At 39.8% G+C, this 14,576-nt stretch overlaps 1 protein-coding gene across 1 annotated transcript in view; it reads right to left on the reverse strand.

The window, feature by feature from the left end:
- LOC140725422 (ubl carboxyl-terminal hydrolase 18-like) overlaps positions 1-14,576 on the reverse strand; it is a 48,788-nt gene that overhangs the window by 13,741 nt on the left and 20,471 nt on the right. Inside the window, exons 7-11 of the mRNA XM_073040862.1 lie at positions 13,897-14,046; positions 3,561-3,656; positions 3,217-3,369; positions 2,361-2,492; positions 279-352 (exon numbers count right to left, since the gene is read on the reverse strand). Of these exons, the coding sequence (XP_072896963.1) occupies positions 279-352; positions 2,361-2,492; positions 3,217-3,369; positions 3,561-3,656; positions 13,897-14,046 (605 nt within the window). The remainder of the gene's footprint in view (positions 1-278; positions 353-2,360; positions 2,493-3,216; positions 3,370-3,560; positions 3,657-13,896; positions 14,047-14,576) is intronic.

Raw genomic sequence — 14,576 nt, forward strand, 5'->3', positions numbered from 1 at the left:
GGCCCCCACAGCACTGTAGCAATGAACTCCACAGATTCATCACCTTCTGGCTGAAGGAATTCCTCTTCATCTCAATTTTAAAGGGACATTCTTTTATACTGATGCTGTGCCCTTGGATCCTGGACTCTCTTATTGATGGAAACATTCTCTCTACATTCACTCTATCCAGGCCTTTCAGTATCAATCCTTTGATATGATCATTAAAATTAAATTAGAATTAAATTAGGCACTGATATCTAAATTATGCAAAGTACATGGGATACATTGCAATAACATACCTTTCAAATCCACTTGAAAATTCTGAATGAGTCTGTGCCGATCCAAATGTACTTTTTACATCTTCCCATGTGACCTATCAGAGATAATTAATAATACAAATTAGTGCACACGATGTGATAATCCAGGTATAACGATACTAGCTAACTGATGGAACACATTTCACATAAATGGCAAGTGTCAGACTCAGATTCCATTAAGTTTACTTCTCAATTTCATGAGCAATTAAAGGACTGCAGTTTCAAAGGTACATTTAATGTCAGAGAAATGTATACAATATACATCCTGAAATTCTTTTTCTTCACAAACATCCACGAAAAGAGGAGCACCCCGAAGAATATCAGTTAAATGTTAGAACCCCAAAGCCCCCACCCAGCTCCCCCCATGCATAAGTAGCAGCAAGGCAACAACCCACCCCCCACCAGCAAAATAAATCAGCTCCCTCCACCAAACACACGAAGCATGCAGCAAAGCCTCATTAAAGACACAGACTTGCAGTACCCCAAAAACTCTTTCCCTAATTGTGTATCATTTGTGATTAAGTATTAAAATGAATATCAAGCAGTTGTAAATCAAGGCAACTGGACAGGCTAGAAAACGTTTTGCCACTCATCCAAGAGGCTTCTTCAGTTCTAATCCATGGTGGGTAGTTTTCTGGTTTATAAACTCTGAGTTGTTTAAAGGTTTCCCAATCACATGAGGGTTGTTAAGAGTCGTTAAGGTAACGCCACTAGTCCTACCTTTGCATGAATGCAGGAGTGAACTGCTGTGGAGATGCTGGGGCAGAGACGTTAGGACTGCATGTTAGGGGGTGGGGTATGACACCACCTATCAGCTACTTACAATGGCCCTCTCATCACCTCTACAACTCTTAAAGGCCTTCATGTGATTGCTAAACAACTCACAGAGTTTATAAGCTGGAAAACTAGCCACCATGGATCAGAACTGAAGCCTCTTGGATGAGAGGCAAAACGTCTTCTAGGCAGAACAGCACGTCTAGCAGCCTTGATTTACTACTGCTTGATCAACGATGACCCAGATGACTGTGAACCTTCACAGATATATTCTTATTGAAGGAATTTAATGACGCCACACTGATTTTTTTTTTAAGAAGCTGGATTTATTAAAATAGGGAATAGGTTTACTAAAGGTATTAAGAGAAAATCTTCAATGCTGGAAATCCAAGCAACATGCATCAGATGCTGGAGCGACTTAGCAGGCCAGGAAACATCTATGGAAAAGAGTAAACAGTCAATGTTTCAGGCCAAGATGAAGGTTTCGGCCTGAAATGTTGATTGTTTATTCTTTTCCATAGATGGCAAAATTCACAATGCATAAAGTTAGTATTGGTGGAAATTGAAAGAAACACAGAAACATGGTGGGTAGTTTTCCAGATTATAAACTCTGAGTTGTTTAAAGGTATAGCAGTCACATGAAGGCCTTTAAGAGTTGTAGAGGTGATGAGAGGACCATTGTAAGTAGCTGATAGGTGGTGTCATACCCCACCCCCTAACATGCAGTCCTAACGTCTCTGCCCCAGCATCTCCACAGCAGTTTACTCCTGCATTCATGCAAAGGTAAGACTAGTGGCGTTACCTTAACGACTCTTAACGACCCTCATGTGATTGGGAAATACACCATAGATATATCAAACAACTATGGAATTACAAACATTTTGCTTCTTTGGTGGATTAGAAATTATATTTTTCTTAAACATTTTTATGGTAACGATAAGAAAAACCCATAGATGCAATATTCCACATGTAGTTTGACTTTAACTGGAATGGCATCGTTGGAGTCCTGAATTAAACAATCTTGCATAAATAACTACATTTAGACCATAAGACATTGGAACAGAATTAGGTCATTCAGCCCATCAAGTCTGCTCCACCATTCCATCATGGCTGATCCCGGATCCCACTCAACCTCATACACCTGCCTTCTCACCATATCCTTTGATGCCCTGACCGATCAGGAAATGATCAACCTCTGCCTTAAATATTTAAACATGAAACACTGATACATGTACTGAATAATCCAATAAATAATTTCTCTTATATATCATTGAGACAACTGATACTTACCTTACTGACAACTTCATCCATGAAGCAATACCAGTCCATTTCTGGGAATCTCCTTATATAAGCATAATAATGACCAAATAACGCACTGCCTGTATGTACAATCACAGACAAGAGATGGTACTGAAGCTTGCTCTACAAAAGGGAAAAGCAGTCCATTAGCAGCAGCTTATTTGTAACAGAAGCATTGACAAGAAAAGACAATGCACAAGTTACCATACAAACACGATATAATGGAGAAAGAATAAGTAGGAAGAGCAGTCAAAAGTCAAATTTGGAGAAATAGGTTTTGGGGAAACAAAACGAGAATTCTTTTGGTATGATGAATCTATTGACTTTTAAGTAAAACAGCACTGGGAGCATACAGGAGGTGGAAGATTTGGACATTGTGAGGGATTAGCAAGGACTAGGTGATGGGTTAGTAGGTCTTAATGGCACATGATGGTGTTGGACCAATGGGGGAGAACAGGAGGTCAGCAAAAAAGATGGTTATTTCTATTTGGATGTGACCGAGGAAACAGGAAGGGCTGAGGTAGAAGATAGTACAGTGGTGTCTGCAAGTGATCTTAAATAAAATAAATTAGAAACTTTAAACTCAGATGTGGGATGAATTGAAATCCAAGTGTACAGGTCACATGAATACTATGGTTCACCCTATGTATTTGCCCGGCATTACAAATGGGTAAATAATATTGCTAAGAAAGGATTAAAGTTAGGTTCTTTGAAAAACCAGAAGGATCAGCACAAGAAACAAATTGTTTGAATGTGTTGACAGTGGTTGAATTGGTGGAAATGGAAAGGGAAACATTCAGAGAGGCAGAGTACCAAAAAGATGGTATACAATTTGCATTAAACACACCGTTTGGCTATGAGACTCCTCCATAAAATTTTTCATATCCAAGGTCTCAGGAAATTCCATAAAATCATAAATTTTCACTGTTCTCCCTGCGGAAACTTTGAATCGTTTCAGTTGTAAACACAGTATTTGTGGATAAGAAACCTTACTGTAGCTCTGTAAATAAATGAAGATATTGTTAATATTAACAGTAATTAATTTACTTGTTAAGAATTTTCATTTTCTATTTAATGAAAAATACTAAATTCAGCTGAGAATTACTCAGCACTTCAATAAAATTAAGTTTTACTATTTGACACTAAAATTGTTAAAGCTTTTAAATTTGACTTCAAAAGATTAGTACTTGCCTTGCTTGTGATTGTCCTTGCTTCACATTTATTACAATAGCACTTATTATAAGCGTCTAATATTTGGGGTTCAAAGAAGGAGGCAAGAGAATTCTCCTGTTTACATGGAAAATAAAGATGTTCAGTATTAAATGAGAACCCTTGATCCACCTATCACAAAGAAAATAACAAATTTATTTTTTTCGGATGAGACATTAAAGAAATGCAATGAAACAAATTAAGGATGAAAGCAGAAATGGACTAATTGAACATTCAGAAGTGAATTTTTGCCAATATATTTTTGGACTTAAATTTTCTAAGATATCTTTTGGACAGATTTCTTATTTAAACAAAATCAAATGTGAGATCAGATTCTACACAGCCCAGCTAGAAGAGCTGCTGCTTCACTGCTCTGCCATCCTTGGTTCAATCCTGACCTCCGGCACTATCAGAGTAAAGTTTGCACATTCTTCTACAGACCAAACGGGTTACTCTGGAATGCTTCAATTTACTCCCAGATCCCAAAGAAGTGCGGGTTTGTAGGTTTTATTTGCCACTGTAACTTGCCCCTAGTGTCAATAGGCGTGTAGAATGTGGGGGAATTGTTAGGAACACGAAGAGAATAAAACAGGTGTGTGCTTGGGTTTCCAGCATCTGCGTATTTTCTCTTGTTAGTGAACCAGTTGGATGTTTGGGTGATTGATCAACTGGTGCAAGCTCAGTGGGTCAAAAGGCCTGTTTCTGTGCTCCTTGATTCTATAATCCCAAAACTATACTATGGCCCAAATAATCAGCTGTCCCATTTGGCTGAACTTTCATGGAAATAGTTAAAAGGCATAACAAAGAGAAACTACTGGTTAACTAAGTAACTAATGATGTATTTAAATGAAATACAGAACAAATGTGAACACTACCAATAGAACTACAGCACTATACAGCTGTATATTCGTTTCTAATTGTTATTGACAGAAGAATCCATAGCTGCCACGTTCTTTTGATTGACTAAATGAACAAGATCAGCGCAGACACTAAGTACAGATAATGGACACCTTCATTACCTTCATGCATAAAGTAAAAATATATAATAAAATCATCAAAAGTCACTGCTTTTTTTTAAACATCAGTCTCCATCAGTCCAAATAGATAACACAACAGATGCACACACAACTGATGATATTTAAAAATTGTTCACTTCATAATGCCTTCTGGCATCTCCAAACCTGAGTGCTTAAAACCACAGTGAGCAAAATAGTTCTGAATTATCTTACTGCTTATTATTTGCCAGCTATCAGTGATAAAAATCACTGCTTCTTGAGCAGAAACACACACAATTGATGCTATTTAAAAATTGTTCACTCTAAGCATTGTGTAGAGTCTAACAGCCAAACAAGTGCACGTGACTGACGTAAGAAACTGTACTGCAGCAAGCTTCTGTCCCAATTAAGTAGCATAGTGTCACAAATAAACAAAGGGAATCACAGCTATTTTCTTGATTAGTTTTTATACTTTAAGAGTGTCCCAAGTAAGCAGCTGCTCCAATTAACTAATAGCCCAGTTAATCAGAATCCACAGTACTCGTAAAATTGAAACAGTCAGTCCATGAAGCTGTGCTGACCTATATACATAAATAAAATTCTATCTTCATCAATTTGTTTGTCACCTCAGAAAACTCAATTGGATTCATGAGACATGACCTGCCTCTCATAAAGCTATGCTAATAAGAGTATGCTACATCAAATGTTCATAAATCCTGTCTATAAGAATCCTCTCCATTAGTTTGCCCTCCACTGATGCAAGACACTCTGGATGATAATTCCCACGATTATTCCCATTATCTTCCGCAATATTTGCCATTCTCCAATCTTCCAATTCCACTCCTGTGGCTAGGGAGGCCACAAAGCCAATCGTTACACTCCAGCAATATCTTTACTCACTTCCCAAAGCAACCCGGGATATACCCCAGTGGTCCAGTGACCTTATCTATGCTAATATTTTTCAGAAGCTCCAACAATGCCACTTTCTTACTGTTGACATGCCTAACACAGTGGTTGCCACCCCCTTGGCTCTCAGACCATATCCCCAACGTTCCCCCTCTCCCTTTTCAGCCATTACGTAAAAACTATAAAGAATTTTGATTTACAATACACAATGGAAGAAAATAGGAACTGCAAATTCAAAGCAGTAACAAACAATTGCAAAAATGATTTAATACTATTTAAAGGTACAAATAAATTATTAATTTAATTATAATGAAAACAATTTTCGTGAACAGTTTCAAAGGTTACATTAGTAGTCCGACTATTCACTGATTCATTGCTTTTTCACTTTTCAATGGGATGGATGGGCTTGGTGCAGTGATATCAGCTTCTCAACATCAGGCTGAAAGTCACTCAGAAACAGTCTCAGACCCCTACTTTCAATAATTTGCAGTTTGTTATGTTGCTTTGAAAGACGTTGGGAACTGAAACATCACTCAACTAAATATGATGTTGGAAAGGTAATAAAAGAACATCTTGAGCTTTCTCCACAGTGCAGTAGAGTGCTTAAGATTTCTTTCTGCAGCCAAAATCTTAGTATCTTTTTCAACTTTGGCTTCAGTTCAAACTCAGTTTGCAGCAAGATCAGTTCTTCCTCCATCCTGCCCGTTAATTCCTCATTACTAGTGTTCAGGAATAGATTTATTACCCAATCCAGAATTTGGATCGAGAGAAGATCCTGAAATCTCTCTGACATGTCTTTATTCAGCTTACCCAGGAGAACACAGTATACTTGAGATCATAATCAGGTATTATTTCTTCCACTTCCAGAAAGGCTAGGGAATTTAAAAGGTCACAATGGCCAATTTTACACTTAAAAGGGGCTAACTTGGACAGAAATATGGAGATGACTAATTTGACTTTGATAATATTCATATCACTTCCTTGCAATTGAAGATTGATTAAACTTTGCAAATAATTGCCAAATATGCAAAGTCATGCCCAATATTCTTGACTTGATTACTGAATGATCAATTTAACTCTTCAAAGAATTATCACATTTTCAAAAAGTGCATAAAAATGTCTCAGGCGGTTTCCTTTTGAGAAACACAAGAGATTCTGCTGATACTGAAAACCCAAAGCACCACACCTAAAATGATGGAGGAACTCAGCAAGTCAGGCAGTATCTATGGAAATTAGTAAACAGTTGACATTTTGGGCCAAGATCCTTCTTCAGGATTAGAAAGGTAGGGGGAAGATGCCAGAGTAAAAAGTTGGGGGGAGAGGAAGGGAGGCTAGCAGGAAGGTGAAAGAGAGGTGGAAAAGGTAAGGGGCTGGAGAAGAAAGAATCTGATAGGAGAGGAGAGTAGACCATGGGAGAAAGGGAAGAAGGGGGGGCACCAGGGTAGGTGATAGGCAGGTGAGCAGAAATGGGAAGGGGAAAAGGGTAAAGAAAATAAAAGTTACCAGAAGGAGAAATCGATGTTCATGGCATCAGGTTGGAGACTACCTAGACAGAATATGAGATATTGCTTCTCTATCCTAAGAATGACCTCATCAAGGCAAAAGACCAGGACATGTTGGAATGGAAGTGGGGACAGGAACTGAAATGTTTGGCCACCGGGAAATTCTGCTGTTGGAGGATGGAGCAGAGGTGCTCGACAAAGTGGTCACCCAATTTTTTTTTTACATCGGGTCTCACCAATGTAGAGAAGACTGCATCAGGAGCACCGGATGCAATATGCAGCCCCAACAGTTTTGTAGGTGCAACACGTACAAACAAGCTAGATGAACTCAGCAGGTCGGGCAGCATCTGTGGAAACGAGCAGTCAACGTTTCGGGCTGAGACCCTTCATCAGGACTGAAGAGGGAGGGGGCAGGGGCCCTAAAAAGAAGGTGGGGGAGGGTGGGAAGAAGGCTGGTGGGTGTCAGATTAAAAACCAATCAGAAGAAAGATCAAGGGGTGGGGGAGGGGTTAGGCAGGAAAGGTAAAGAAGGAATGTAAGGGGAAAGCACTATGGGTAGTAGAGGGAGGCAGAATCATGAGAGAGGTGATAAGCAGCTGGAGGAGGAGGCAGAGTGAAACTGGGATGGGGGAAGGGTGAGGGAGGGAATTACCGGAAGTTGGAGAATTCAATGTTCATGCCAAGGGGCTGGAGATTTGTAGGTGAATTGTTGCCTCACCTGGAAGGACTGTTGAGGGCTCTGAATGGAGCTGAGGGAGGAGGTGAATGGGTAGGTGTAGCATTTCTGTCACTTGCAGCAATATGCTCCAGGAGGGATATTACTAGCCATATGTGAAGAAGGACAATTGGACAAGGGAATCATGTGGGAGTGATCCCTGTGGAAAGCGGAAAGTGGGAGGAAGTAAAGACGTGTTTGGTGGTAAGATCCCATTGAAGATGGCAGATGTTGTGGAGAATGATGTGCTGGATTCAAAGACACATGGGATGATAGGTGAGGACAAGAGGAACTCTATCCCTGCTAAGGTGGTGGGAAGATATCTGGGAAATGGGGGACATGTGGTTGAGGGCAGAGTTAATGGAGGAAGGGGAACCTTTTTCTTTGAAGAGGGAGGTAATCTCTGATGCCTTGGAAAGGAGAGCCTCATCCCGGGAACAGATGTGACAGAGACAAAGGAACTGAGAAAAGAGAATAGCATTTTTTACAGGAGACAGTGTAGGAAGAGGTATAATCACGATAGCTGTGGGAATTGGTCGGCTTATAAAAGATGTCAGTAGACAGTTTGTCTGCAGGGATAGAGACAGAGGGATCGAGAAAAGGGAGAGAGGTGTCAGAAATGGACCAAGTGGATTTAAGGGCAGGGTAGAAGTTGGAGGCAAATTTGATGAAATTGACGAGCTCAGCATGGATGCATGGAACAGAATCAAAGCAGTCATCAAGGTAGCACAGGAAGAGTTGGGGAGAATTACCAGGGAAGGCTTGGAACGTGGACCTACATAGCCAATGAAAAGGAAGGTGTGGCTGGGGCCCATGCAGATGCCCATGGCCAACCCTTGATTTTGGAAAAAGTGGGAGAAGCCAAAGGAGAAACTATTGAAGGTGAGGACCAGCTCTGCCAGACAGAGGATGGCGGTGGTAGCGGGGAACTGGTTGGGTCTTTTGTTAAGAAAGAAGTGGAGAGCTTTAAATCATTTCCGATGGGGGATAGAAATGTATAAAGACGGGACATCCATGGTGAAAATGACATGGTCAGGGCCAGGGAATTAAAAAGTTTTTGAGGAGATCAAGAACATGTTAAGTGTTGTGGAAGCAGGTGGGAAGGGACTTAACCAAGTGGGATAGAATGGAGTTGAGGTATGCAGACATGAATTCAGTGGGCCATGAGCAGGCAGAGACAATGCACCCACCCAGACAGTCAGGTTTGTGGATCTTGGATAACAGGTATAAAGGAGCAGTTCAGGGTAATGGAACTATTGAATTTGGTGGTAGTGGATGGGAGTTCTCAAAAGTTGATAATATTAGTGTTGGTGTTAGAGACAATTTTCTGATGGCCCAGAACAGGGTTCTTTTCAATGGGTAAGTAAGAGTAGATGTCTGAGTGTTGTCACCTGGCCTTAACAAGGTAGAGTTCAGTCTGCCGCACTATAACAGCACCCCCTTTTTTTGTGGATTTGATAATAAGGTTGAGATTGTTGTGGAGAGTGGAGGGCAGTGCATTCAGATGGTGTAAGCTTGAAGAGAAAGGAGTGCAGAAGTCATGTCGGCAATTAGAGGTGAAAAGATCCGGAGTAGGCAGAGAAGCAGAGTGGAGTCTCCAAGCAGAGGAGGGTTAGAGACAGGAGAATGGGTCAACGGTGTGGGAGAATTTTTGTCTAAGAAGTGGCTTCTGAGATGGAGGTGATGGAAAAAGATCTCAGTGTCCTGGTGCAAAACTTTGAGAAGGCAAGAGAAGTTCTCAAGTCAAACCAATTGATATTTCAAGGAGAGGAGTGCATCCTTTTGAGAGATATCTGACTTAAGTGTGCAACAGCAAGCAATGAGACTGTTCATCATTCTCAATAGAAAACTCTCGAAATAGTCAAGAATTGAGAGCATGGGACTTGATTCTATTTACCACTGTGATAACAGTATTTAGTGATTTTTGCAGCCAATCACATTTTTTTTGTGACAAGATATTGTCTGTGAATTATACAGGGAATGGTAAATATGTTAGGTACAGCTCTTTTCAAGAAAGTAATAAACCCATTGTGGCATCCTGTCATTGATGTTGCCCCATTGGTTGCACAAGCAAGAATGTTGGTAAGTGGAACGTCCTTTTCTTTGAAAAATTGCCCAACAACCCAAAATATTGACTCCTCTATCATATCTGTTTCTTGTCCCTTTTCAAATAACAACTCTTGAACTATGCTTTCATCATTTATGAAGGGAACATAACCAAGAAGAAAAGATTTGTTGCCTGGCAAAGTTGACTACATTTCATTGTTATGCATGTCATTCCCACAGAAATTATCTTTTCTCCAGTATGAATTGGATACCTGAAAGCTTCAGCTTACTATCTTTGAAATGCCTTTCAAACTCATTTTGTGGAATCACTAAAACAGCTGAACCAGTGTTTACTTTCATTTAATTAATTTGCTGTTCATTGCTGGCATAAGCCATTTTGTTTGTCTACTGTTAATTTTCACACTAAATCTCAAGGCTACTCAGTCCTGTATTTTCTGCAAGGTGTTCCTTTAAACCTGCATTGGTGTATGTGAGCCCCTGCCACAGCGGTAACACAGCTTGTTTGGAGAGGCCGGTTTCTATTTAGAAGTTGCAATTTTGTTCATGCTCACTTTCATTCCTGACTGCAACACAATTGTGTTTCTGTCTGCAGTTTCCATTGAAACAGTGATTTCAACTGCTCTTCTAAATGTGAGTTGTGCTTCAGCTAAGAGCCATTTTTGAATGCCTTCTTGTAAGATTCCACAAACTAAGTCCATTACTAAACTAACAGTACTCAGTGCTCAGATATTCTCGTCAATTCAGCCATACACTGAAATGGACCCCGCTTTCTTTTTGATTCTGCTTATGAAAACTAAACATGGGAGCAGCCTGAGAGTGTAGTGATTAGCACAATGCTTTACAGTTCTAGAGACCTAGCTTCAATTTTCATCACTGCCTGAAAGAAGTTTGTACACTCTCCCCGTGCCTGCATGGGTTTTCTCTGGGTGCTCCAGCATCTTTTCACTATCCAAAGACTTCCTGTTTGGTAGGCTAATTGGTCATTGTAAATTGTACTCTGATTAGGCTAGGATTAAATCAGGGGACTGCTGGGTGGTGTGGCTCAAAGGGCCTATTCCATGCTGTATCTCGATAAATAAATACATAAATGAATGAATAAACAAAGCATTCTGTAATAAATTCTGTCTTCGGTTTTAAATGTTCCTGCACCACTTTGGCAATATCAGCAAAGCTCATTTCCACTGGTTTGGTTGGAGCAGTCTAACTCTGAAGCAAACGTTATGCCTTTAAACCCAATTCACTCAGCAAAATTAGTACTTATTTCTTATTGGTTGTATTTGCTGCACAAATCACTCTCTCACCTAGATGGGGTCAGTTGTGCTGTGAGGATTACATTCCTTGACTTCTCTAGTGCCTTTAACACCATCCAGCCCAAGATCTTAAAGCACAAACTAACGGAGATGGGAGTAGACTCTCACATGGTGGATTGGATAGTGGACTACTTGACAGATAGACCTCAGTATGTGCGGTTGGGAGACTGTAGGTCTGACACAGTGGTCAGCAGCACAGGAGCGCCACAGGGAACCGTACTCTCTCCGGTCCTGTTCACCCTGTACACATCTGACTTCCAATATAACTCGGAGTCCTGCCATGTGCAGAAGTTTGCTGATGACACGGCCATAGTGGGGTGTGTCAGGAATGGACAGGAGGAGGAGTATAGGAAACTGATACAGGACTTTGTGATATGGTGCAACTCAAACTACCTGCGTCTCAATGTCACCAAGACCAAGGAGATGGTGGTGGACTTTAGGAGATCTAGGCCTCATATGGAGCCAGTGATCATTAATGGAGAATGTGTGGAGCAGGTTAAGACCTACAAGTATCTGGGAGTACAGTTGGACGAGAAGCTAGACTGGACTGCCAACACAGATGCCTTGTGCAGGAAGGCACAGAGTCGACTGTACTTCCTTAGAAGGTTGGCGTCATTCAATGTCTGCAGTGAGATGCTGATGATGTTCTATAGGTCAGTTGTTGAGAGCGCCCTCTTCTTTGTGGTGGCGTGTTGGGGAGGAAGCATTAAGAAGAAGGACGCCTCACGTCTTAATAAGCTGATAAGGAAGGCGGGCTCTGTCGTGGGCAAAGTACTGGAGAGTTTATCATCGGTAGCTGAGCGAAGGGCGCTGAGTAGGCTACGGTCAATTATGGAAAACCCTGAACATCCTCTACATAGCACCATCCAGAGACAGAGAAGCAGTTTCAGCGACAGGTTACTGTCGATGCAATGCTCCTCAGACAGGATGAAGAGGTCAATACTCCCCAATGCCATTAGGCTTTACAATTCAACTGCCAGGACTTAAGAACTTTTTTAAAGCTATTATTAATGCCTTTTGAGTTAGTGATTTAGATGCATATCATATTATTACTGAGTTAAGTATTGTATGTAATGAGTTTTTGCTACAACAAGTGTATGGGACATTGGAAAAAATGTTGAATTTCCCCATGGGGATGAATAAAGTATCTATCTATCTATCTATCTATCTATCATTTGCTTCAAAATGCTGTTCAATCCATTCAGTACAGAAAATCCAGTTATCTGCTGAATAATCAAATGCATCAATCTTTCAATTGTAGCTAGCCATTTCTGCTTTTTTTTTTAAACAATTACTGTCACCCAGCAATCGCTGTTTATGAATTCCTCCATTTCCTGCCTTTTTTTGCCAGTTTTTGCATACGTTGGGCTGTGTATTCTACTCGCCATTCCTCACTGTTTTTTTAGTTTAATGTCCCACTGCATTTCAGCAGGTCAGTAGTTGTTCCGGATTCATTTTAAAAAAAAACCTCATCGCCAATATTAGGTTTTGTAACTTCAAAATATTAAACTAATTCAAAGGAAGACACCGGACCCCAGGAATGTGGGTTTAATTTTGTGTTTACTTGTAAGCGAGGCATGCATGTATCACATGGTAGCGTGATGACATATGCAATTCAAGTATTTCTACATATAACCCATAATGGATTATTTTAACAAACAAGAATGCTTAAACAACCGATATACAAGATTATTCAAATATAACTTATATTAAATGCACTTAACAATGCTGACTTCACATTCTTTAATATCCCTGTCCTAATGAACAGTGAAGGAAAATATTTATTAAGGACTTTTGTCTACCTCCTCTGACTCCAAGCACATTTCCCCCTTTATCCCTGAGCAGTCCTATGCTCACTCCAATCATCCTCCTGTTCTTCACATACAAGTAGAATGCGCTGAGGTATTCCTTAGTCTTCTCATGTCCTGTTCTAGCTTTGTTAAGTCTCTTCTTAAGCTCCTTCCTGGTTATTAGGAGCCCTGTCTGATTTTTGCTTCCTAAACTTAAAGTATGCTTCCTTCTTTCTCTTGATAGCTAATCCCCATCTCTTAGCAACCATCGTTTCTTCATCCTACCATCCTTTCCCAGTCTCAGTGGGACAAGCTTAATCAGAGTCCCATGCAAGTGGTTTCTAAACAACCTTCACATTTTTGCTATGCATTTCTCTGAAAATATCTCCTCCTAATTTAAGCTTCCAAGTTCTTACTTGATACCATCATAATAATCTCTCCCCCAATTAATGGCCAGCGCAACATAATTCCATCTACTGATTCATGCTCTCAGTTCATCACCTTCATTCATAGTATTTCTCACATCAAAGTAAACACATTTCAAACACTGGGCAGGATGGTTATTATTGACACAGGTTATTTCTCAATATATATGAGCTGCCCAAGATATAAAATATACACTAGTTCTTTATAATTTGGAACATCAATTATTCACGGACAAGGGATTTACGTTTTTGAGATAACAGCCTTTTTTCTAACATAACTTAATATATGATTTCCATTGAAAGAAAGTACACATGTGTGCTTTATCATAAGAATCCCTTTGTACTAAAGCTTATTTAGTAATCAATCTAAATGATTATAGGGTCTGACTTGTAGAATTCATTCAAGTAACAGGCTAACTTCAGTCATCAATGAGATAACACTAGGGGCACCATGGTGCACAGAAAAAGGCAGTCAAGACTGGAATCAGAATTTTGTTCCAATTTGAGTCCAAAAGGTTTAGGTTGATGAATTGGGCTATAGTGTCAATACAAGATCAAACATTAAAACAAAGCATTTCCAATGAAAATATGATTTTAGAAATACTTACTATATTCTTATGAAGCTTTTCCTTTGTTGCATCATACATAGAAAGGGGAATAGTCAGCATGCTTCCAATCTGCTTGGTTTCTTGTTGACACTGAGAACACTTTGTATATTCCTCAATAGTGATGGTGTAAAGTTTACTAATATCTGCAACCTACAGGAAAATGTACAAAAAAAATCATTAATTACAGTTCCCTGTTCTTTCCTGGCTTCGAGGCACAGCTGTAGCCTTTTTAAATCTAGGTCATTAAATGATATCACATCAGGAAAAGCCAAATAATGATCAGTTACTGCCAATATCTGATACTCCATTTCAGGGACTGTCTTCTAGGAAAGCAGAAGTGAATGTACAAATTTTTTTCTGCCCATTCTCTGTGCACTACAATTCAACTTATATATTTTACATTTTAACTGGCCAAATGGCAAACATTTGGCTAAGAGCCAAGCAGCATAATTTCTCTTTGAGCTGTCTGGCAAAGTATTATTTAGAAACAATGACATTTCGGAGAACATTCCACTATAATTCAACAGTTTCTGATGCAAAAGAATAATTCCCTTTCTCGATACTGTTTTGGAGATAAATCAAACTCAAAAGATGCAGACATAAATTAATCACTATCCAAAAGAATGAAGATGTATTAATAAATGCCTCTGGTTATTTTTTTTTCTGGAACATCACCTTTT

This window comes from Hemitrygon akajei, chromosome 3 (assembly GCF_048418815.1).
Source record: "Hemitrygon akajei chromosome 3, sHemAka1.3, whole genome shotgun sequence".
NCBI classification, from domain to species: Eukaryota; Metazoa; Chordata; class Chondrichthyes; order Myliobatiformes; family Dasyatidae; genus Hemitrygon; species Hemitrygon akajei.